Source organism: Corvus brachyrhynchos, unplaced genomic scaffold (assembly GCF_000691975.1).
Source record: "Corvus brachyrhynchos isolate BGI_N302 unplaced genomic scaffold, ASM69197v1 scaffold56, whole genome shotgun sequence".
NCBI lineage: Eukaryota > Metazoa > Chordata > Aves > Passeriformes > Corvidae > Corvus > Corvus brachyrhynchos.
Genome location: NW_008238664.1, coordinates 2,200,257 through 2,226,675, shown reverse-complemented (window position 1 = coordinate 2,226,675; position 26,419 = coordinate 2,200,257). Strand labels below are relative to the sequence as shown.

Genomic DNA, 26,419 nt, shown 5'->3' with positions numbered 1-26,419 from the left:
GCCGCTGCTGAACCCAATGCCCTTCTTTTGTGCACATCCATGTGGGTTTCTGCCCACATTCCAAAATCCTACCTGGATCCCACAACAGCCTCAGCACTTCATCTGGGAAAAAAACAAATGCCTTCCTGTACTGGGTGTGGACCAACTCACTAACATTTGTCTCATTTATCCCTGAGAAGTGGAGGTATTGCCTCACAGATGAAACCAGCTCAGGTCTCCACCTCTTTTTCCAGTAAAGGATGCACCCTTTCTCTCTAGACAAACAGAAGGAGTGGGCTCACAGAGACCACAGCATCCTTTGCCACTCCAGGATTGCCCAAGGTAAAGAAGAGGGTCTATGTGTTACTCCAAAAGGAATTTCTCTGCTTCCTGCTTCTTGCCATTCCTGGCTGTTGCAGCCTGCGGTACATCAATGTGTGCTCAGCAGGGGAAAAATGCCGCTGGCCAAGGTGGTGGTTGTGAGATGAAAAAGGCTGATCCGCACAGTGGTTTCTTCTGTCTTCGTCTGAATGGTTTCACTTCAGGAACCCCTTCCTTGTTACAGCTGGGAAAGATGTAAACAGAAGCCAGGCCCAGCTGAAAATAACTCTGCTTGTGTCCTGTGTGGAGCCTGCTTGATTTTCCTTCTGCTTTTTAGTCCTAGTATCAAACTAGGTTGTCTCTCAGCACTGAGTTTGCAGACAATTAGGAGCACAGGTCACCTACAGCTTCTTCCACTTCACTGGGAGCTCTAGTGGCTTTAGCAGGATTGTATCTTATCTCATGGAATGAGACACAAGAGGGAGACAAATACCCAAGTGGTGCCATTTTAAGCTCATGCCCTTGAAGCCTAGGCAGGAAAATATATTTCTCAGATCTTGAGTGATTCCAAAGTTTTGGATATTTACCTAAGCCAAAACTGAAATCTCAAAGATCCTCAAGAATGAAACATGGACAAATTAAGTGCATGTCAGAAAAACTTCCCTTTTGCAGTTTGAAAGCATTCCATGTCCCATTTGGATTGGGGAGGGGGGAAGAAGTTAATTAGTGCTCATTCACTGAATCATTGAAACATGATACTTCCACCTTTCAAAATATAAAATTTGCCCCCTGGGACCTCATTCTCTTTCCCAAGAAACTGCTGAATTTGGAGAGATTGTGAAATACAGCCCTTCCTACAGTTTTTGGCTCCTACTGAAAACATGTAATTTGAAAGTTCCCAAGAAATCTCAAAAGACACAGAGCTAATTCAAACATGGGATACAATGGCTGCCTTTCATGTCCTCAATGTCTCTGACATGAGCCAAAAATCAGTCTGGATAAACACAGAAGATTTTTATCTGGAGAAAGAAGCTTGAAACTGTGAAGCACAAGAATGAGGATGTAGGAAGAACAGAGCTCATACCCGGCCCCCACCTGCTCTAGGTGCCTACAAAAGATACCACAGCAAATTCGGGGTTAGGAAGAGCTGTTTCCAGTGTTTAATTGCATGTGCAGCCCACGGAGGAGGTAAATTCATGGAACAGGATTTACTCCCCACATTTATGTCCCAGAACACAAAAAGTAGGGGATGTGTGCTTCACTCCAGGCCACGTTAGCAAAGTGTGTGAATTCCTGCATGAGCCTAAGGGCTCAAAATGCTGAAAATATGATCTAGCTGTAAAATAGAACAAAATGAGCCATAGCTCAAACATTTCTCATGTGAGGCAATACCTGACTTTCCAGGTCAGCGGGCAAAAGAAATGTGGTGTAAGTATCTGTGGCTGTAAGCCAAAAAAGGACCCACTGTGAATTCAGTCTAAAAAAGGTAGTCAGTGGAAATTGTCATATGGGAATGGTATGACATCTGGCTGCACGAGGTAGACCATTTTTCTGTACAACCAAAGTGAAACATTGGTGTGGGAGCATACAAAGATAAAATGCAAGGTAAGGACTACTCTCCTGCCCAACCCAGTGAGACAGAGAGGCTACATTAACAGGGGCAAACCATACAGTGCCAGGGTCATTCTCTGGCAGCTCTGTCATGGCCCAACCACAGTTGTGCTATCAAGCTCTCCTAGCCTCCAGTGTTCTGTGAGGCATGGCTGCAGACTTATGCTGGTTCCATGTTGTGCTTGGGAGATGTTTGGGAGAAGGTTATTTATTCGTCTTGAGAAAGAATATGCCAGAGATTGGTCTAACAATTTAACAGTATAGGCAAATCAGGGCCAGTGTCCTTGCCATGTCATTGTTCTATCTACCAGTATAGATGTGGCCTGAGATGCCAGCTGCATTGTGATGCTTCCCATAATCCTCATTCTTCTTTATGTCCAAAGTCCCTCCTGAGGCTTTAATCAAGATTATTAACTGTGCTTTTAAAAAAGTATAAAAAATGGATCTTTCAAAGAAGTCCAACTGTGACTGCCTGGTCCTCTGTGCTGCTATTTCTATTGCTTTCAGTGCTGAAGAATAGCAAGCAGGAAGGAGGCGGTGATTCATTGCCCAAGAGCTTTCAGGAGCCCAGAGAGTATTTCAAATGTTCCAGTATCCCATTGCCTGTACCAGGCAGCATCCATGGCTCGTTGCTGGTGCCAGCACCTGACATGGCAATGCCAGCCAAATATGCACGGGATCACTGGCAGTTACAACGGCGTGAGGTTTACAAGAAAACTTCGGAGCCATTTCTGTGGCAGGCAGATATTTCTCAATGAATGTACTAATAAGCCCAGGACCCGCTTCTTATTTTACATTGACATAACTGCACCGCTCTCAGATGTGCTACAGAAGGTTGGGAAATCACAAGTAAGCCCTTGGAGTCATGTGGGGGCCTCCCAGCTTTGCAGTCAGGGTATGTGGCTTCACTGTGTGTAAAAGCTGGGGGGAGATCCGTATGCACCTTGTCCTTTGGTGCATATGGAAAAGCACCTGCAGCAGACTGTGGTGAGATTAGAGACCAGCAGTAACAGGGGAATTATTAGCTTCAGTGAGACTTGTTGCAAAATGTTGTTCTCCTCTGTGAAGTTTAGGGAAGTTCTTTTCTCTCCAAAGAAACCCCATGCTGCCCACTTTGAAATCAGTATTCAGAGTTTTCCCAAAAAAGGGACGGTCAAGCCTGCCAAGGGGAGAGAGGTTTGTTGGCCAGTATCCTGTGAACCTCAGGGATTCTTGGAAGAGTGATAGCTTTGAAGATTGCAGCACAAATTCATAAAGCATTTTATTTTCCATCTGTCTTTTTCTTATATCTTTTGCCATAGCTTAGATGCTACAGTTTTTCCAAATGTAACCCCATGTCCATCAGTAACCCATCAAAATAAAATTCCTAGGGAGTTCCCTACCATGTTAACAACTGGTGTTCACCATCTCTTCCTTGGCAATGTGTTTACATGGGGGATGGAATTTTCTAATTAGAGAAAAATATAGCAAAAGGCAGACAATTCAGGTCAGGGGGAAAAGGAAACTCAAGAGTTTCTTCTTCTCTTTCACTGCATCCCATAAAAAATATTTGGAGAGTTTCTCAACATAAGGAGTTGGGAGAATGTATTCACTCTCCTAGCAAAAAAGGAAAGACAAGAAGCTTCCTTAAAGGCACCACTGCAAAATAGCTAAGTGAACATCATGCATTAAGGAATTATAGAAATTTTCTATGTAGTCATAGAACCTTTAAAAAACCTGCCCGTGATTTGATACGTGGTAATGGGGATTTATTGACCAGGACTGCTGGATATGTGTGAGAATACAAGCATACACATGTGCATACACATACTGCATTTTGGGATTTTTTGCTGAGCATCTGTTTGTCTGGATATGTTCATATCATTCTCACACTTGAAGCTCCAAAGGAATGAGAATAATATCAAATGCTTACACTCTTATTCTCCACTAGGGGAACCCAAACACATCCTGTCTCAAATAAAGAAGTTACATAACATTAGAGGTGGAATCAATGACAAAATGTTCCGGATTGTGCTTACGCCTTTTTATTCACTTCCATGACCCATTCTAACCACAGCAAGTGTTAGGAGCCCTGAAACATTGGTTTGTGGTTTGTTTACTCGAGGATGTGGGGATTAAGTCATGCTGCTGTTGGGGTTTCTTTTTTTTTTATTTTATTTTTTGTTGTGTTTTTTAAAAGCAATGGGAGAATCAAAGGATATTTTTTTACCATCTGCTGCCATCTCATCCATCAACTGCCTCACTGCTTTGGGTCCCACCTGTACAATGCTGTCTTGATCCAGCTGTCATTGAACTCCTCCTGTCACAAGTATCTCATTGCTCTTCTCATCATAGCCCCTATCTCCTCCTTCTTCCTGAGACCTCTGGAGATACATACTCCTCCTCAGGATTTACTTGAGCTGACTTGAAAGCTGTCTCAAGGCCCTGTTTCCTCAGATAATGATTCTTTCTTCATTGTGCTCTAATTACAATACAGTAAACAATACACAGGTGTGTGTTTTACAGGAATCCATACCACGTGCAGCCCTGGTCTGGCCATGCCTGGCAAGGCTGGCAAGCAACCAATGCTGATCTTCAGCTCAAGTTTTTAGTAAGATAGTTCCATAAACACATTGACATCATATAATGACATCATTGTTTTCCTGTAGGTTTGAATCAGCTTGCTTGCTTTTACAGGAAATTATATGTTCACTGCTCCTCCAACTTAATTGACACCAGGGAAGTGCCACACACGTTACTTCCAACATTTAGCTTTCAAGTGCATGAACAACATTCCCATCATCCATTAGGTACCCACCCAAAACAGGCTTTGTCGTCATACAAGTAAAAGCAGCTAAATAAACATTAAAATCAGGTTTAGAGTGTAAAAGAAAAATTCAGAATATTACTTCTGGGGGAAGGATGAAGCCAAAAGTACAATACCTTGTGCTATGGGGCTTTCTGGCCTGGTTGAAAACACTGGATGCTATGGTAATACGATACCGATGCCAAGAGACCAAAGTTTTAATGACTCCATCTCCCACCACCTCAAATCCTTCCTAATATTATCCATGATGTAACTGCAGCCTGTGCTATTCATTTTAGCATTGATTAGAAGGGTTTTGCAGAAGAGAGAATAATACTAGAAACTGAAAGTTCATTGTATAAAACGAGCTAGATAATGTGAAGTAATGCACAAAACTAAACATAACGGAAGGAAATCAAAAACGACGTTCTGCTTTGTTCATGGACTACAGGACAGTACACAAAATCACAAACTTAGCATCTCTCATGCTGATTGACAATTGAGGGTTTCAGTGAAACAAAAGTGTCAAAAGCATTGTATTCATGGTTTAGATCAGGTTTCATAGAACTATAAAATATTAAGGGGTTGGAAGGGACCTTAAAGATCACCTAGTTACACCCCCTCTGCCATGTTCAGGGACATCTCCCACTAGACCAGGTTGCTCAAGGCCTTGTCCAACCTGGCTTTGAACTCTGCCTTTCTAAGATTCCTCCCTTCGGATCAATTTAGATCCAACTCTGTTCTACTGCTCCACCAGTAAAGAATAGAGAAAACATTCATAAATTTACAGGAAATGCTGAAGCCCTCATTATTTGTTGGAAAGGAGGGGCAGAGGGTAAAGTGGAAAGTGTCACAGTTTACAGCCACGTGTTTTCAAATAAAGGCTAATGTGTGCATACCAGCAGTCGTTTTACACACCAGTGCCAAAACTGATAAACTGAAAAGTGGTCTTTGCAGTGACACTACACACAGAGCAGAGCCCTGAAAATCAGGGGCTAAAATGGTACACTTTGGGCCATCGGTGTTCTAAGTTGGAAATAACTTCATGACGCTCCCTTCACTACTACCAAAGAAGACTTGGTTGAGTTTCCTAGTTCAGGATTCAAAATGCTGTTTGACTCTTAACAGGCCTCTACATACATCAAGGTCTAGACATTTATGTAAACCTTGGCATCTCAAGGCTTTGTCACAACCTCTGGGAATACATTTGTAAGATTTTAATTCAAAGGGTTGAGTTATGAATATGAACTAACACCCTGCATATGATCACTGAGCTAGCTGTAGCACTACAGTCCCATCTCAAAACTTGCAGACCTCATCTATAACAGTCCTGTCAACAGTTCATGCACATTTTAAAATGATCAAAGTGTTTTTCACTATTTTTCCGATAAAAAAAGAGCCCTTGCAACACATAGAAAGACACAGACACATATCTTTGCATGATTTCAGTAAAAACATGCTTTTCTTATTAAAATGTGGTGCTATTCTGTGATTATAATAATCTTCCTTTCCGGGAAATGTATGAGTCAGTATGTGTAAATACTCATCTCAGGGGTCTGCCCTTGTGGTGGCTCTGACCACCCTCAGAACTTCTCACCACGTTTGTGTGTGAATTGCATCAGAGTTGTACGTATGATAGATTCTCCCTTCTTTCGGCTTCCCTATCCCTCTGGGTGCTTGCCAAGTATGCTGGCTGGCCACCTTATTAGCAACAAAAGTGGGACTTGAGTCCCAACCAGACTCTGGTGGAAGCTGGAGGTTCCCCCATTGACTGGAGTGGCGTTCAACTACTTCCACTGCATCAGCAAGGGCTTTCCAGCGGGTGGTTATGGACGCTGATTGCTTTAGTCCTGTGCACTATGGAGAGCTTTTGATTACACTTGACTTCCGCACAGGCTAAGGGCACTCCACTGTCACTAGATAAACTCCTTATATAATGCAGCTCTGTGTGTGTGCCATACTCTCTTGTTGGTTCCTCCATAAGGCAGGTTCATGTACACGGAAATTTGGTGGGTTTTCAGTGGCAGAGGCAGATTCCTGGCTAACCACGCACCAGCATTTCTCTGAAGCCACAGCTTTCCCAGAGAAGCTACCACATGTTCACAGTCTGGATCTGTCTCACCCCAAGCCCCAAGCACTGTGCCTAGGACAAGCCACGTGTGACCCCAACATGCTCTGACACCAGCTCGCCACCCCTACGTGGGATGAGACCAGCCTTAGTAAGAAAGCTGAGCTCATGTTTCCACGAAGCGAAGAGAAAGGGAGACGTTTGCGCAGGACGTTGTCACTGCCGGTGGTACTTTCCAGACTAACAGTAAACTTGGGTTGTTTACTGGATCCCAAACTTTCTTTGCATGTATACAGGAAAACAGATGCTTCCCACTCCCGGGCCCCATGCCCAAGCAGGCTCCCTTTAGCAACACCATAGGCAGAGAACAAAAAACAGGGCAGCAGAGACATTGCTTCCTGCCTCGGTCCGCTTTGAGCTGGTGATAGAGCATTATCTATCCCGCACACTTCTGTGGCCTCCTTGCCAGGGTATCAGGCAGGCTCACAGCACACAGTTTGCTTTTCCTGCGCCATTGGAACAGCTGCTGCCTCCGCTCCCAAACAGGGAGCAGAGGCCGGGCCTTGCAAGCGCTTTGGTTAAACAGGGGGCATGGGGCAGGGATGAGAGAGCTGGGAAGCGAGCCACATCTCCCAGAGCCTGAGCAGGTGGGTGCCCCAACTACTAGGTTACCTTTCATCTTCCGGCATTAAAGGTCTGGCATGGTGCATCCATAGCCCTATCTTCAGTACTCCTCAGGTGCAGTCCCCCAAATGATTCATTTATGCCAGCATAAATTAAATTTCAGGCTCTTACAATGAATTAAAGAGGCAAAGGTGAAACAGAGCACAAACTCATGTGCCTGGACATATACTTAACCATTTGACTTCAGGATGGTCACTTATCAGTCTCCTGCCTCTTCTTCTGAAGCAGTGGTGCTGGTCGCTGCCTCTGCCAGGACTGTAATTTATTGTGCCCTTCTGCGGTCCGAAGATCTTTCAGCTTTCTGCCTGAAGAAAGTGACACAGGCTGCTTGAGGACGTGATGCACTCACTGTTCCCCTCTCCTGTGACATTTCTTTATATAAGCATCTGAATAGCAAAACATATCAGTGTTCATTACAAATTTTGTTATTTATAGTGAGCTGCCACAGATGGAGACTGCAGCACCATTCTATCTTTAGGGCGTAGTGCCTGCCTGTCCATACAGACAATTGGTAATTAGCACAAGAACAAGTTGTTTATCTATTCTCAAATAAATAGGAGAGCCATTTATCCATCCAAATTCAACTGCCTCCCTTTGCCAGATCTCCAGGTTAACTGCTTAATGAATAGAGCTCATTGCTTCAGGCACTTAAGTAAAGACAGAAGTGTCTTTAAAGGAAATGCAATATGGAATAAAAAATAACTAGTTACATACTGAACAAATAGCATTTAGATCACAAGAATCATGAGCGCAAGACAAGATAAAGATCACAGGGATGCCAAGCAGAGGTGTAGAAATGGACCAACCAGTACGTGGGGGAGATGTGGTGCATATATCCTAGTTACTCCCAACATGTGCACTTCCTACCAGTACAGCCACCCAGCTCTGAGCCCATCACTTCAGTGAATCCTTGCATGAACATGAAACTGGAGAAGAAAATGCAGAGAGGGTACTTGCAGTTCTTCAAGTAAAATCCCACATGTGCTCTAAGATGACCTTGTATGCCTTGGGTGGCAGGACCCTGCCCAATGGAAACACCACACAAGCCAGGGAGAACATATGACTTTCTTTTCTATTTTTATTGCTGATTCCAACCCTTCTTTGTTTTCTTTTATTCACTATACCCACCCCTGAAAATAGAGAAGAACAGGCTTTATGAATAGATGGACTTTGTGAGTTGCACCTAAGGGTTGGCCCCACTTCCTTCTCTCCTTGTCCCCCCACCCTCCCCACTGATGGGAGGGGTACACTCACTATTAAGGCCAAAGCAGTCCATGTGGAAAAGAACAAACAACCTTTGTCTTTCTCGCCATTCAGATGTTTTCAGCATCTGAAAGTTTCACTTACTCAAGCTTGCATGCGCAACTGTGTTTTACAAGCATATGAGTGTACACACATCCATATGTACAGAGTGGGAAAACTGCTACCACGCAGCAAAAGTGGGTCAGATCTGAGGAATTCTGCCAGGCCTCCATTTTCAATCATATGGGACCCAGTGAAGAGCTATTTGCTCACTGCCCTTCCATCCAGACAAACTTTATTTGGCCTTTTTATTCTCCAGTTTACAGCATCCAGGAGGGGGATAAAAGCAACTAAATAAAGAAAATTATTCCAAAAACAGTGGCTGGAAAAAATAACTAATGAAAAAGTCCTTCTTTTTTCTTTCAGCTCACAACTCCGAATTTTCCTGTAGTGGTCAAGCTGGGACATGCTCATGCTGGAATGGGGAAGGTAAGTAAAAGAAAATATATATATATCTCTGGAAACAGATATATGTGTGGCACAGCATTCCTGTGATTACACATGGCATGTGGCCAGCCAGCAAAGGGGTTAAACCTCCCCACAACCTATCTGGGTCGCACTGGCTGTTCCTGTGGGAGAAAAGGCCTTTTTCCGCTGTCACGCACTTGGAGACAGGCAGTGGTATTGGGTTGGAGGCTGTCTGGGATGCGGGAAGGGGGGTTGGTGAAGCGTGGGGGGAAAGCTGGCTGGGCCGAAGTCATTAGGCTTGTCTTTTATACATTTTCTCCTCTCCTGAAAGTGGTAGTGTTGTTTATTCACGCACCTGTAAAGTGCAGCTACACCCCGTAGCACTCACAATGAGGAGCTGTGGCGCTGGGCTTCTGGAGTGCATTATGATGACCTTATTCAAAAAACAGGAGCCCTTCAGTTATTTTTTTCCTCCTTGCAAGGAAGAACAAGACCTTACAAAGCAGAGTGGCTGGTTGCCTGCCAAGGAATCCTGAAAAACAGTTCACTACCCAGGACCTGTTTGTTTTTCCCAGGCTCTCTGGGGTGTTTATTCCCCCAGTGAATTAGCAGCCCCTGTTTCTTGGGGTGACTGGGCTCCCCTTTCAGTGAGGCATCACCAGCACATTCCTGCTTTTTTTTTCCTGCTGCACTTGAGTCTCCTCTTTCTTGCATCTATCTTTTCAAAAGGCATCCCCTATCTGTCTAAAACTTGATTTGCTCAGACGTATGAAATTCTGAGGTATCATCTCTAAATCCAATTGAGTGGTACATGAACTTCGTAACTGATACTGATAACTGCCTCTTGCAGTGCCTCCCTAGAGCAGACAGACCTTCTCCTGGCCTCACACTTTGCCTGAAAAATATATATAGTTACACCAAATTTAAACTTGGTACAGTTTGTTTGCTTGTGCTCTGGAAACAGAAGCCCTTTCTGGCTTGCTGGATTGCACATGGAAGATCTAATAATCTTTCTTGCTTTGATTGCAATGTTCCCCTGTCTGGATGGTAGCTGCTGGGGAGGAAGTGGGCACAGATCCCTGTGCCAGTGGTGGAGTTGGCTTTCAGCATCAAGGAACAAACATGTAAATAAGCAGGAAATGTTGGTTAATATATTGGTGCTGCCTATGTTAAGCAGGCAGAGGTGTTATTGAATTAGAGTGCATGCAGACAGCCTAGAGGTGCTTGTAGGGAGCCACTAACTTGTTCCTAGGAAGGATTTCATTAGCAAAAACCAACCAGGACAAACCAGGAGGAAAACCTCTCCCCTGAGACCCGCAAGCCCGCGTGTCTCTGACTGCTCTGCCATTTCACCTGTAATGCAGGTGTAATTCGTGTGTCTCATGCACCAAGGACCCTTAGAGGCTGCAGAAATGAGGGTAGAATCAGAGAAAAGTACTCCAAACTTAACAGCATTTCCAGACAAAACTCTCAGCAGAACATTTAGCTATTGTCTTCTGCACCACACACCAGATCTTCTTCCACCTCTTACTTTCCCTCCCATTTTATTCTTTAATTATGTTGATTTTTGCTGTTACAAGTTACAGAGGAAGAGAGTTTCTATTCAGACTCCTGGCACAATTGTACTCAGCGGTACAAGGAGGGTATGTAGGAAGTCATTCCAGATAAAGATAGGCTAACAGCCAGCATCTTAGAAGAAAGAATTGATCTGAGGCCAAGTTTACTTTAGTCCATTATAAAATTAGTGACTACTAGCAAAGTCTGGATGTGCATTTGGGTACTGAGTTTCAACACTGCTCTGTTCAGTAGATGGGGAAGGTACAGGAAGCAAGGGCTGTTGACCTTATGGTTTTAGTTTGGGCGCTTATCCAGCCTGAAGGATAGTTGAGACTGATTAAATTTTCTTTCTTCAGTCTCACTGCATTTCATTGCACAGAGCAAAAAGAAAAGAGAGAAAGATAAAATAAAACAAAGAATAAATCAGTTGGTTTAAAACACAAGTAACAAGAATTTGTTTCCTGCTTTTTTTGAAACAGTAGGGTTCAAGCCCAAGTGGGACTGACAAAAGAAACCACAGAAAATATCAGAAGAAATACAGTGAAGCAGAATTATGGGTATACTAGAAAAGTAACACCTACAGGTAAAAAAATCAAGCCTACGATAAAGTAATGCAGAAGAGGGAAGTTCCCAGGAGACATTATGGTGTTTTTAACCATCATAATGCAAAAGCAATAACCAGTGAGATTACAGAGAGCTAAATTATTTCTTTGCACTGGTCTTCAGAAGTAGAGATAATAGCAGGAAATAGCAGGTCTTTACCTATAAAATATACATAATATGAAAAGAAAGAGGTTTGCTTTTGGTTTGACGAATGCAACAAAGTAAATGTTAATAAAGCACCTGCATCAGGTCATGTTTTGTATTAAAGCAGTGACTGGAGAAACAAAGGATAAAATAACCTTAGCCAAAGTACACATGTATTAAAATAGTACTTACTGCAACAAATGATGCCAAGATAGCAAGCCATGTATTTGTACCTGTAATTGGTGCTTCAAAGGATGTGAGCATTCGGGTTACAAAGTTATTAACAACAGAAATTTTCAAGGAAGTACTTACTTTTTTTTTTTGCTATTAATGATAAAATCACATGTAATGGGAGGCACCAACACTTAAAAGAATGAGCAAAGATGGGAAGTCCAGGCACTGCTATTCTTTATTTGTCTGAGGCAGTGACCAGGAGCCAGAAAAAGTCTGGATGCAGAAATGCCTCTTTCCTGAAGAGCTCCACCATCTGCTTGCAGGGAGATTTGTGTCATTTCACAGTTGTCTTCAGTTTCTCTGTGTTACAGACCAGAGGAATTATAACGATTACCTGATACTTACTGCTAACTCATGTTCATCAGGTTCTTGGCAGTGCAAGTGCTGAGTGTTTAATTTTTTGCAATAATTGCTAGAAGGAGCATAATTATGATAACTTTCATTTTCACATATTGGTTTTTTGACAGAATTTTCACAAAATTCACTCACCACATTTTTTAATCAGAGGGCTGAACAAAGAATCCTCAAAGCTAAAATGAAAAATAACCACATTAGGACTTGTACAAAATAGGCTCTATTGACTGCCTTACCCTTAAGCGTGGGTCATCACAACTGTCTTTAGCTTGGGAGAGGAACAGCTATTTTTCAAGGTCAGAACCAAAAGGGGTGGCAGTATACCACTGGTGAAAGAAGGGCTCTTGCCAAATGATGTGTGCATGTGAGGTGCACATGGAGATGGAGAAAACAAATTTGCAGTAAAAGGCATCTTTTGAAATTTCCATTGAGAAATGCACAAACAACAGCCCCTCTATTGACTTGAACAGAGACACCAGTAATAGCCTTCACCCAGGAACAGACAATCTTCTAATCTAAAAACAGAACACATGCCCCTCCAGCCCCTCCCATGATCATCGTTATCCTCCTTCCAAAATTTGGAGTCACTTCATATTTCAGTGGCACTGGAAGATCATAACAAGTGCTCTCTGTGCTGCTGGCCCTGTGTAGTATCGGTACAAATAAAATATCTGTAGAAATACTGCATAGACAACTGTTTACAATGGAGTCAGCAGAGAAGGACCTTTCTCATGTTGTACTTAAGCTGCCCAGACTTACAGGCTCAACAGTACTCAAGGACTCTTCCAGGGAAACCGTGGATGGACACTGAGAGGAGATGTCTTTCCTTGTGCAGAACAGAACTGTTTTCTACCCAGCAGTTCCTTAGAGGTCAAGGCATTTTTAAGCATTGTGCAGTTTGAGCCTACCTACCCCAGAAGTGATTGGGGGTCTCTGTTGAACAGGGAGAGCACTGCAGTGAGAAAGGAATAACACTTCTTCCTGACTCCGGATCTCATAATGCCAGAGCCCATGGAAAAGAATAAAGCTCTGCGTGTGTTAGTATTTGCCATTTGTGTGCTAACATGACCCTAAAGTGCCCTAGGAACAGAGCCCAGTACTGCAAATTCACTCAAAGAGCCTCTTCACCTCTTCCTGATCAGATCATGAGAAGGAAACAACTGCCATATCTACAAAGAGAGTAAAACCAGTATCTGTTCACGTGACTTTGCATATATTTATATCAATTTTTTTTTTTTTTGCTACTCCTACTTTATTTTTAGACCTCTCGAATTAGGTCCGTTTAAGAGTCACCTCCTGTCCCCTCCTGCCCCATAATTATGAAAACACCTTCCCAGTACAAATCCTGGCTTAGATGAATTTATTACATTGTAGAAGAAAAACTTGTTGTTCATAATAATATGGTCAGAGTTATTTTCTCCCTTACTGGATGGGAAAGACTTCTCTGCTTCTTTTTTTTCCCTGGTATAAATATAGCACAAACCAAACAGAGCCACTCTGTAATGTAAAAATACTGCAAGGTTTTTATCAGGAAGGACAGCTCGTCACCTTGTCTCTCTCGGGACTGGAAATAGAATGTTCCAAAAGTGAGAGCTTTGAAAATCCAGTGTGCTAAAGAGGAAAGGAAGGGGAAAGGGCTGCCTCAGTTTGTCAAGGAACAAATATTTTCTTTTAGAGAAGACAAATAATGACTTGACATGTAACATTCATGCACAACAGAGCAGCCCAATCACTGAATTCCCACTGACTCATGAGTGAGGATGTTCCAAATGTCATGAAAATAGCAAAAACATCCACATTTCTTGCACATCAGTCTGAAATCTTTTGCTGGACACAGGAAACGGTGACTGACCCAGGGCACCAAGGATCAAAGCAGCCAGGACCTGGGCTCTGTTTTAGGAACATTCAATGAATTAAAGACAGCATCTGGGGAACTTCAGTGTGAGGATAATGAGGAAATGCAGACCCCAGTGTGACTTTACTATTTTGGGGTGGGTCAAAATTAGGCCTAAACTGATTGTGCGTCAGTTGGATTGGGTATTTTCTGAGAAGAGGAGTATAATTTGGGGTACAGAAAAGGAGAGATTCAGGAAACGGTCTGCACAGATCTGTTCCTGAAGATCCACTATCCCAAGATGGTAAGGTCTCTACAGAAAGGCTGAGAGCAGGTCAAGATAGACAAAAAATCTCAAGCTTTGTGTGGCCGCACCACTTCCTCTGGAGGAAAACACTCAGACCATGCATTTTCACAAGCCTCAGTAAGACACCACATTGCCAAGCCCAGCCCTGGCTCAGCGTTGGACACCCACCTTCCAGCCAAACCTGGCTCTAACCTCATTTTGGACACACAAAGTGCTTCTGCAAGTTATCTCCGAAGTGATGTGTGTGTAGTCTGTAGGGCAGAGTTAACCTCGAAGGCAGAGTTCAGACTGGGTGATGCTCAAGAAAGGCAAGGCTAGGGCAGCCCTAGCAGATTAAGATAATTATGGCACTTTGGCTAACCCCATTATTTTTTCATGTGGCCACATAATGAAAGCAAAAGGGGACTGTGGAGCAATACCTTGCAGTGCTCAGGCTAAAGATGAGGGAGGAGTGCCGTAGCTGTGGGACCCTGGCGTCCAGGAACATCTGGGATGTACAGGAGGCAGCAGATTAGGGAACTATGAGACAGAGGAAGCAGAAGTTTCTACCCAGATAGATCCCACCCTGAGGGAACCCATGCTCACACAGATCTCAGGTGTGGCTCAGACTGCCCAGGAAGTTGTTACACTGGGGTTTTAACACTGCCAGAACCCATCCAAAATCTTGCTTTGCAAAAAGGCCTCAAAACAAGGTCTGCAGCAGGGTTGGGGCAGAATGTTTCCTCCAGACCTGCCCCCTGGACTGCTCTCCAGCCAAGGCCAGAAAGGTCAGTGCTTATTGGGCAGGCTGAGGACGCAAACAGGTACCAGATGCAGGTCATGCAGTATCAGCCTCTGAGATGCCACCACAGGGCAAAGGGATAGTCACATCTGTGTAAGCATGTCCCCAGCAATCCAGCCAGACTCCCCTTTTCAACAGGGAGCATGCTAGGGCATCACTGGTGCCTGTGTTAGAGAAGAGAGCCAGAAGGGAAGGAGAAATTATCCCAGGGAGCTTTCTTACTCAGAAAAGGCATTTGTCAACACACTGGCCCAAACCCTTCTTAACAGGTCACTAAAACACTACAGCAAACAGCAACTTATGGCTTCAGAATGAGTCTATTGCTGCTCAAACAGCCAGCACAGCTAAGCAAACAGGCTGCCAGGGCAGGGGCTGTGTTTGTACTCACTGTTTGCACTCCTCTATGCAGTTAATGGGATATAGCATTGATCCTAAGAAGATTGCAAAATAAAAGGGAGAGAGGGGGAAAAATGGCTTCCTGTTGGTTTCTTTCCAACTTCTTTTATCAGTTTCGTGTATTGTCCAACCTGCCATTTTAGAAAACAGATTTGTCTCTTGTTAGGTAAATTGGTAACTTTGCTCTGGAATGATTTTTAAAAGTCCCTTCTTAAATAATGCCCTCTGGTGTCACACTACATCCACCCTGGCTTTGGTTATATGTCTGAGATTTTTTCTTCTGTTGGGAGAATGGATACCTTATTGACATCTAAAAGGGTTAAAAGGCAGGAGGAAATGAATTATACAAAATTTAAAAGTAGAAAGCTAATAAAATGATGGACTCAATAGATAAAGCAGGAAAATAAATCTCATTTGACTGTAACTTGAGCACTTCCTGTTTATGAAGTAATAACTGTACCCTGGGATAAACCAGCATTAACCCAGAACACGGCTGTTATTTTGTCAAATTTGGCTGGCTCTAACAATTAACAAATGGTGGCTCAGATTTCAGATTTGGTGTGGTGATTATTTTGATGCCTGGTGGGAAATAAGTCTGTGATCTCTTAAAAGGGGATTTCTGTGAGTTGCTTCCTCTGAAAAGTGCATGGGAAGTACTCTGGTACAGCCAGGGAAGATGCCAGAGCTGTTTCCTGAGGACTGTGCAGTGGTGTTGCACGGTGGGAGTAATTTTCTTCATTTTTCATTTCTTACTTTGTGTCCTTGGAGAGTCCCCCCCTCTTCATTAACCCAGCCAAAAGTCCTCAGGGACATTAGAGAGAACACTCTCTATTGCTTTCTTCCTCTCCCCATGGGGAAGGGGTGGTGGAGAGGAGGGAGAAATGGGCCCTTCCTTTCCATAGCATGCTGTATTTTTGAGGAAAAGTCACATTTAACAAGATGAGCGCCTTTCTAGCGATATCAATATGGTCTAATTCCAGTCTGGAGGGGGAAGCTGCATCCTTTCCTTTGCTCTGGGACCAATGTTCCTGGGCTGAGGATGCAAACATTTCTGTTTGGGCCCAAAGACATCTGTTGCACAAGCACAGCACTTTGTTTCAAATCCCACAAATGTCCTTGTTCCAAGTAGGTCATTATATAATGGCTTTTGTATTTTCTCACTCCCAAAAGAGTCCGGGAGAATATGTTGTCACACCGTGTCAGTGCTGCCTGCCCTTGCAGTCCCTCCTTCGATCATCTCATCTGGGTGGGACTCTCTTGCTTGATGTCATTCAGCCCAGGGCAGCTCTTATCAGTGCAACAAAAATACTCAGCTCCAACACAGCCTGCATTGTTCCCTCTGGTATTTTGCAAGTCCAAGCTCTGGATTCCCTCTCCCATTCTCCCTGCTGCCTCCAGGGCATTCCTACCACCTCACCCCGCCCTGTACATCCCCACTCAGACAGAGAGGGAAACAACACAGCCTAGAGCAAGGCTGCTCCTCCTGGATGCCGTGTAATGGTTGCCTTACATATCCCCTTTGTGTTTGTTATTTCCTTTTTTTTTTTTGTTAGTACCCTCCCTTCCCATAGATGACTGTCATCTCCCTCTGCTCCTTTCCTCAGCAGTTCCTGGATAGTGAGAGCACAGCCCTCACCACAGCAAAAGGGAGATGAACTAGGGGTATTTGGTGGTCAGCAACAGGAGAAGCAAAGAGAGTTCTTTTTCCTACTCGGGCATCTAGAAATGGTCACGGGTGAAACTGGTTGCACTTTTCACCTCCCCCACAACTGTTCAGTTTTTGAGAGCTTTTCTGCAACAGGATGTGGCCGAATCTTTGGCCAATGCGTAAACTGGCACTTACACAAAACCATCTAAACAGAGTAAAACAGGTTAGCAACAAGCTTGTCTGTTCCCTAGTGAAGATGGCTCCCACCCTCCCATGGCTGAAGGCGGATAAATAAAGCCACTTGTTTGTTCTTTGCAAAGAAACACCAAATACCATTGCATGTGCTTCCTTCAGCTGGCTCCACACAGTCTGGCATCACCCTCCATTAACCCACAGTGATGCAACTGGGAAACTCTTCTGGAGAAGACACTGATGGATTGTCACCTATCAGTGCACACTTAGCAAAGCAGGGTTGCAATCCCCAACTGTGGTCTCAAAGCATTACCAAAATACAAAGTGAGGGTAATAAAGTAAAAAAAGTTAGTCACTTGCTTATCCTTTTCATACAGTCTTGGTCTTTTTTCCACAAATTAATCCACCCTTCCTGCATATGTCCAGCCCTAAGGAACAAGACTTGTACAGGTTTCTCTGATGCACCAAACAAGTGTTTGCCAATACACTAAAGGCCATGGTTACAGGTATGAGTGAGGTGAAGTAGTCCACTATGTTCTTGCTACCTGCTTGCTCAGTTTTGCTTTCCCAAATCGATGAGCTTTTGCAGAGGTTTGATTATATCATTAGAACTGCTGTTTTGGTCCTTCTTCATTTCATTTGGGTTTTTTTAGTAAGATACAGAGCATTTCCCATAACTGGACACAGATCTGTGAAAAGCCATCTTCTCAGAAAAACTGTAGCTCATAAGTCAACTGCTCTTTCATTTCCAAGTGCGACTCAAGTCTAACACCCAACCAGCTCTCCTACCCACGTGCCCATTGCCTCACACTCACACTAATCTCCCCAAGAGTCACAAACTCCCCCAGAGACATCCTTTTCCTTCAGAGCTTGTGTCCAGTCAAGAGACCTGCACCATTCCTCAAAGAATGTCTGGAGGAGGGTAATGTGAAACGCCAGGGAACTGAAGCCTAGAGGTGGCAGACAACCAGCTCTCATGTTGATTTCCTGGAATTGGTTTGTACTTCCTGACCACCCAAAATACTCTACTTTCATCCATCGCAACATGGGAAATAGCAGTTCCAAAGTTTGAATGAAGTAATGCCTCTTAAGAGATTGAATACTTTTCTGGAGCACCCTAAAAGCAAAGAGCATTAGCAAGAGCCATTTGGGCAGAGGTCTAGCTGCCTCTCTGGTGCCAGGTTTACCAGGGCTGGTGCATGAAGAAGGAGAATGGGATGGATTTACTCTGGGTTGGTTTGCTCTGGGGAACTTCTCTCTTTAAATCACAAAAGCGCTGCTCTGTCCTCAGCTGTGCGTATGCGAGGTATAACTAACATTGCACTATTCAGGTGCAGAGATGACTTCTGTTCACAAAGTATTCATGTTCTTTTTGTTCTTGTCTCTTTTTCACTGGATTTTGATAATCAAGGTCAAAGTTGAGAACCAGCACGACTTTCGGGACATGGCCAGCATAGTAGCCATGGCAAAAACCTATGCCACCACCGAGCCATTCATTGACTCCAAATATGACATCCGAATCCAGAAAATTGGCAGCAACTACAAGGCTTACATGTGAGTGCATGGCTATGCCAGAGCGAGACGGGGACGAGACAGTGCTGTGGATGTGATTGAGTCGGTGTCTGCTCTGGGCAGGAGTAGGTAGCTGACTTAATTTCCTTGAAGAATAACCGTGCTGTTTTCCTCCCACCTCTGAACCCAGATGCTTCATCCACCAATCATCTTCTCCATTAGTCACTGTCAGGTCATTGTTTCTGGAATGTAAATCTCTGTCTGTCTGCTTCTGGGATTCAGTAAGTTCCCACTGTAATTACTGTGCTCTGCCATCACCTCTCCATCCTGTCGTTGAAGGGCTCATCTTTCCCAGCAAAATCCTCCAGTTCCAAGTACCCTCTCGTGGGAATTGAACCCACCCACTTTCCACCTGGGGGAAAAAATAAAAAAGATTGAGCCAGCTGCAACTCCTGGAGCCCTAGAGTGTCCAGGCCATAGCAGCATCCCATCCTTCAGCCCACAGCAGCAACCTATCCTCTCCCCAGCTGGAGATCACAGCACCACAGTCACACGAGGAGCACAGAGCGCCGGGTACGAACAGCCTCAGATGGGGCAGCACGCAGGGTTTCTGTGGGCATTTTGCATGTGCGCTCCTTGACACATACAAAGGATGGAGAGGAGGTGAGACATTTCTGAGGGTGCCCCAAAACTCCTCCCTGCCCTGTGGGGTAGTGAGGGAGGTGGCATGACAGCGATCTTCAACACTGGTATGTTTAAAAGTATTAAAAAGCATTCAGCCAAACTTCAGTAGTCACCACACTCAATTAGAGATGTAACCACATGAGTCAGTAAGACACCTGTTTCTTCTTACTACAAACCAGTAGATGAAAAAAGCCACACTGCACAGCTTCTCCAGAAGCTCCTTATCCAGCCACAGAATCCTGGACAGGTAGTCAGCTCCAGCAGTACATTCTTCAGGTCGCAAGGTAATTTGTATACGTTACCTAACACCTACAACACTGTGACTCTTGGGTCCATGTTTACAAACCTCCAGGCCGTAGTTCTGCTGAAACATAGTTAAACAAGATAATCAAATGTACACAGTCATGTATTTTTCAGCTATAGCTGCCTAAAATTCCCAGGTGGATTCCTAACACAGAGATGTTTAAGAAAACTAGATAATGACTGAGTCACATTCTTCATGGGAAGGAAGGAAGGATGTGTGGGACACTTACCTACTTCATGTGATCTCAATGAGAGAAAATGTATTTTTAATTGAATCAGGTCAACAATAGCACAGTTGCCTAATATTATATTAACATCTCAGAGAGTCTAACTCAAATTGGCCAAAGGAAAGAAGGTTTAAAATATCAATTAAAATTCCCTATTCCTGCCAACACACCCAGCCTTGGCTCCAGAGCCTGCCCCCCAACTGCCTCTAACTGAAACAAAGGCCAAGTTAGCCTGACCATATTTTCTCCTCACTTATTATTTGCACTCACCATGCACTCATCCAGCGCAGGGATCAGAAATAACACCAGATGATTCAGGAAAGAAAGCAGTCACACTAAGACCTAATCCCACTTGGGAATATAGCTGCGCAAACAATTGTTTGATAAAGAAAAAATGTTTTCATATGTAAATGGTCATGAACAGAGAACACCTTAATGAGAAATGAAGCTCCTTAGCAAAGAAAGCAAACAGCAAGATTCACCCAGTAACTTGCCAACCCAGGAGGCTGACTTAGATTGAGAGAGCCATTTATGGATGTGAGCTTGGGAGAGTGGTATAGTCAGTCCCACCAGGGACTGTTCCTTCCACCCCAGCATTAGACAAAATAGGTTATTTCTATGGTATACATAAGTCCCTACTATGTCCAAGGACAGAGGTAAAAGCACCCAAAATATCAGAGCTCTTACTGATGTCCCAAATAGGAGACTCAAAACCATTAGTCATGCTAGCAAATCTCAGCCTTAAAGGCAATTCCAGCATCTGCAGTAGCATCATACTAAGTGACTTGCTTTGATCTGTGAGCCATGGAATCTATCCAGTAATTTTATACCTTCACCCACACTTATAGACTTTAAAAGCCCCTTTTCTTCTGGGAAAGACTGCACTGAAATTCTCCAGAATATGTTTACTTTGCACCAAGCATCTGCCAAGAGGGAGGATGCTGCAGGGTGACTCATGCATTCCTCCCTGCCCCAGATGTTCAATGCACTTCCTTCCAGCCCATGACCCAAGGCTTCAGTTCGGTTTCCCATTGGCTTCAGTGCAGTGACTCCAGATTTACACTGCTAACAAACTCCTACTTAGCCCATGCCTTGGGCCAGTCTGAAAACAGCAGATAAGCAGCGTATGATACATGCCTAGAATTCCACCAAGTGTATTTGACTGCCATTGTAATAGTGGTGAAGAGAAAACATGAAAACAGCTCATGTTGCAGGCAAAATTGGGGCAGAAATTATGCTTCCACTCTCACCCCAACTGGAGGCAAACAGGGGGATCATTTCCAGTTAAGACTCATGAAATGTTGTTCACTTTGAATTAAGCCAGCAGCTACTGACTTTCAGGCATGGGATATTCTTGCCACCAGCTCTTAGTTAGAGAGTAATACCCTTCCTTGTAGTTTCATGAGTGGGATTTCTGACCTTGTCACCTCCAGTGCAATACAATGTGATCTGTAGGGGACACCATATCAACTGTGTCTAAACTAGAGCTACTTTTAGACAGAAGCGGCCCAGATTAGAAGCGGTGAGTATAGGACACCAACAACTCTTGATCTGCTCATTTATTCAGCTATACTAAACAATGCTGAAGGTGTTGTGGTCACAAATCTGTTTAAGCAACTGTTCTCTAAAAGCCTGGGGTCCCTTCTTTTAAGACACTGACTGTACATTGTGTGGCCCCCTGATGCTTAGGATAGTTGGAAGCACTTTGACTTTCAGTCCCTGAAGGAAATGGGGTTTGAGGCAGAACATCCTTAGGAAAAATTTTTGTCTTCAGTCTCTTTTTTCACTTCATACAATACAAAAAAGAAAATCAAAAAGAAGCTGTATGAGGAGCAGTTGGGGTCACTTGATCTGTTTAGCTTGGAGAACAGGAGACTGAGGGCCAACCTTATCACAGTCTACAGCTTCCTCACAAGGGGAAGAGCAGGGGCAGGCACTGATCTCTTCTCTCTGGTGACCAGTGACAGGACCCAAGGAAATGGCCTAAAGTTGTGCCAGGGGAGGTTTAGGTTGGATATCAGAAAAAGTTCTTCACCCAGAGGGTGGTTGGCACTGGAGCAGCTCCCCAGGGAAGTGTCACAGCACCAGCCTGACAGAGTTCAGCAAGCATTTGCACAATGCTCTCAGGCACATGGTGTGGCTCTTGGGATGTCCTGCGCAGGGCCAGGAGTTGGACTCAATGATCCTTGTGGGTCCCTTCCAACTCAACTTATTCTGTGATCCTGTGATTTTGTAAATGGAAAGATGCACTTCCTTTGCCAAAAGCAAATGCCAGTAGGCCAAATGTGGACCTGGATGATTTTGGGGAAGCTTAGCTGTCTTCTACTGCTATCAGATTTGCTGTAAGTAGATTATTTTCTCTGTGTCTCATCAGGCATTTGAGGCACATGGTGTGACTCTTCGGGATGGTGCTGTGCAGGGCCAGAAGTTGAGCTCGATGATGCTTTTGAGTCTATTCCAACTGAGAATATGCAGTGATTCTGTGATTCTGTAAGTTTGGGGGCACAGCTGACACCTGAACTGCTTGGACATGCTTGGAAGGGAGTGACATTGACTGTGGTGTAGGGTTTGGTGTCTGATCCAGTGGGCTTCAAATAAAACTCTACAGTTTCAAAGCAGCAAAGTTCCCCAACAGGAAAGTTAGGAATACCGCAGAGAGATATATTTTAAGTCTTTTGCCCAAAATTGGCTCGAGATGGATAGGCATAAACAAGTCCAACAAATCAGCCCAATGGCTTGAGCAGAGTTCTTATTTTGGGAGCTTTCCCATGTCAAATTTTCTTGTAAAACTGTCAAGCTGTGGTTTCTTTTTCTTAGGGACAACACAGCTGCTTACATTTGGTATGCCAGGTACATTTTCTAAACACCGATGTCAAATCATCATGTCACTAATGAGACTCCAGGAGTTTCCACCAGTACTAGTGGGATTTTGGATATCCCCTGCTGCTGCAGGGCAATTTTCTGTTAAAAATACATGTTAGCAAAGAGTGGTTCTTCCCGCTGCAGAACTGAAAAACATAATCCTAAGAATCCCATATCAAAAAAGAAAGAAAGGCTGAGGATTGAACACTGACCTTGCAGGCCATAAAGGGCTAATGAATGTCCAAGCTTGAGGAGGAATCCATTCTTTCGCTTAGAAAGTATGGAAGCAAAATGGATGCTGGGTGGAGGCAACAGGCCCAAAAGTCAACTAGATGGAAGCACAGTTATTCGACACAGTAAACATGCTTCTTTGGCCACTCACTCCACTCCTTTAAACATGGTTACAAACATAATTTAAATTTCACAGCAACTATATATACCAGTTTAGAGGAGAACTGCAACAAGCACTCCAGAGTGTCTCTCACAAGAGTAAAGGGGAACCTTAGGCAGTCAGCTGTAATGATCCAAGTTTATAGTCTAGCAGGACATCAGTATTACCACTGCTGAACATAGTTTTGCAAATTCAGTGTCTTTTGCAGATGATGCTGAAATTGTGAGAGAACTGGCAGCAAGGGCTCCCACAACCTCCATATTGAAGTGTTGGCTCATACCTCATACTCCTCTCATAAATCTCTACCTAAATCTTCTTCAGCATGGAGAGTCTCTCTGGATGTATCCTGTCAGCTTGCTGACTTGTCCAAGCTTGTACGCTATGGAAGGGTTATCTGGAGTGTTGTCAGAGCAGGCTGTCCAAAGTCTGCCTTGGGCCTAAAGTCAAGAAAAGGAAAATTTTCACCCCGACAGTGATGGTGAAACCTAGAATTTTCCAGCAACAGTACATTCTTTGGAAATTAACTATGAGTTGCAGCTAATGAAACTCCGAAGATTTTGAAATAAGAAATTCTCTAAGTCCAAACACAGTGAGCCACCAACAGGTCAATGAAAAGCCAGTGAAAAGACAGTATGATAATATATCCTATGACATCAGTACCACTGAAATCGAATTGAAGTGGACCCAGAAGTACAATTGAAATCAAATTTAAGTAGACTCAGAATGTCAGAGCTGATATTTTGTGACACTGCTCAGCAAATATTTGCCTGGAGAGTTTCTGTTCTGTGGATGGAGGATGCTACCCATTGCAGAACACAAGGATGATTATTCTAGAGATCTTTTACACACATTTCAGCTCCCCTAGGTCTGATGTATAAAGAAAGAAAGTACTCACAGAGCCTGATGTGTGCTCAAGATTCCTTGGAGGTTTCTCTGTCTAAATCCTCAGTCAGTTTTTCATGAGTCTGAACAACATACCCTGTATGGAGTGTTGTTCAGGAAGGATTTGGAAAGGCTTCTGGGAGGAAGAACCTCGCCTCATCCCCTCCTGTACAAGCACAGAGTCAAGAATGAGGACTACAGTATGCGGGAGGATGGGTCAGGAGTCTATTTTCATGTTCAGGTTGTGTTTTTGGTTTGTTTTCCTAGGAGGACTTCCATCTCTGGAAACTGGAAGGCAAACACAGGCTCTGCGATGCTAGAACAGATTGCAATGACAGAGAGGTAAGGAAGAGTGTTTCAAGACAGTATTAGCTATTCTTGGGTTAGAAGGGAGGAATTGTGTTTCCGGCTTTGGCTAATTGAGAGAACTGGTAAGTGAGGTCTCCTGGGAGGCTGGATAAAGAGTTTAAAAGACCGAGTGTTTTCTTAAAAAAATACTGAGGACACAAAGGCAAACTGTCCTATTTTGAAGAACAGACTGAAAGTACAGCTAGAAACCAACATTGCTAAATCATTAGATCTTTAGTGAATGTAACCACAGGAAACAAGACCAGCATGCTAGGTCAAGCACACCAGTACAAACATGTAGGGATAAAATCAGAAAGGTCAAAGCACAAAACACAAAGTTACATGAAGTTATTCTAAGTGCATTACTAATGAGAGGCAGACACAGAAAAGTGTTTTTCTTCTGCTTAACAGAGGAAAAAAACTGTCAGCTGAAGTGCTGAAAGCACTTTTTGCTTTAGGCTCACAAAAGTGGTCAGCTGTCTTAGCTAAGGTCTTCTCACTGCTGAACAGAGCAGGAAGAATTCCCTCATGCGTCTCACAGACTAAAATTTGCAGATGCTACTTCCATGTATTCAAATCACTGTGATATTTGCTATTATTGCAACTGCCTGACACAGGGGACTCATGGTAACATGCTTTGCTGTAACTCCTATTCTGCAGAACTAACACTTGTTCTCATCACTTTTCTCCAACACACCTGAGTAGATTATTCACAGATTTATAGAATCCATAGATTACCTGTAGGCATTCATCCCTAGTGAATTTAAGATTTTTTCAGATTATACCTTCAATTTGTCAAGATCATGATTAATTCTTACTGTCCAGTTTTAGGTACCACATTTGAAGACAAATAGTAAGGAGCTGGAGAAAGTCCAAAGGACAATAAAAGGAACGTTCAGAGAAAACCTAATGAACTGTTGAGAAAAACATGCAACAATTCTATGTAGTTCTATGTAGTTTTCCACCTTTTTCAGTTAGCAGACCTCAGCAGAGGTGTAGACTAAAGCACAATGAATTCCTGCCTGCAGCACAGAGGCTCACTCTCCTTCATTAGCTGCTACAGACCTGGAAGAAGTTGCCCACAAGCTGAACACCACTTCATCCTAAAGATGAAAAAAACAAAAGAGTATAGGATCTTTAAATATATGAAAGCCTGTTAATAGGCATTTCTCACTACTTACATTACAAGTATAATACTGTAAGAAATAAATTATAGCAGAAAAGGTTCCTTTGAATATTTCCTATATTTTCTTACAGTACGGATAGCATAGCACAGCAATTGATTCTCTGAAAGAGATGGCAAATCTCTGCCCTCTTTCAGACCAGATTAAAGAAATGTCTCCTCTTTGGAACAAGAGAATTGTGCAGGCAATCATCTAAGGTCCCTTCTGCACCTTTAGTTCCGTGAAACAGGGAAGCCAAGCCCCAAATCAGATGCTGAAGGCAACTCTGCAAGACCCTAGTAGTACTGAGGGAAGCGGACATGATGATGCATCCTGGCTGTTTATAACACAGCTGAAGCTAGAGACATGAAGTGTAGACATTACCTTATTGCAGTGTTGTAGGGCCAAAACCCAGATTCCTGCCAGCCTGCAACACTGCATTTTGAAGGTTTGTTTTGTAGACATAGTACCACAATTAACCACTCTAGCCTTACTCAGCCATAAATGCAATAAACCCTGTTGAAATCTCTGAGATGTCAGTGCATGAAACAAGACAGGAATGTGCTCAAATGCTCTGATGAGTAGGAGCAACCTGAATTACCTACTGTACTGAACAGTAGTACAAGGGATTGACATGTTCAGGTAATGGAGAAATGACAGTAACCCTCTGAAAATGCAACACCTGGTGCATGTGCATAAATATGCTCTTCTTCCCCATAATACTCCTATTACACCCCAGCAGCTCTGATGCTCCCAGTGCTCACCTATGACCAACAAACACTGAAGATGTGTAGCTATCAGAGCCTCTGGCATGAACAATTTCCTGAGCCTGGCTGCTG

The 26,419-nt window shown here is 43.6% G+C and overlaps 1 protein-coding gene across 2 annotated transcripts in view; it reads left to right on the top strand.

Annotated features, from left to right (window-relative positions):
• Positions 1 to 26,419, top strand: part of SYN3 (synapsin III) — a 190,346-nt gene that overhangs the window by 144,710 nt on the left and 19,217 nt on the right. For both annotated transcript variants that reach the window (XM_008636394.2, XM_017737803.1), the window contains 3 exons: positions 9,117 to 9,179; positions 18,620 to 18,762; positions 24,337 to 24,411. In XM_008636394.2, the coding sequence (XP_008634616.1) occupies positions 9,117 to 9,179; positions 18,620 to 18,762; positions 24,337 to 24,411 (281 nt within the window). The remainder of the gene's footprint in view (positions 1 to 9,116; positions 9,180 to 18,619; positions 18,763 to 24,336; positions 24,412 to 26,419) is intronic.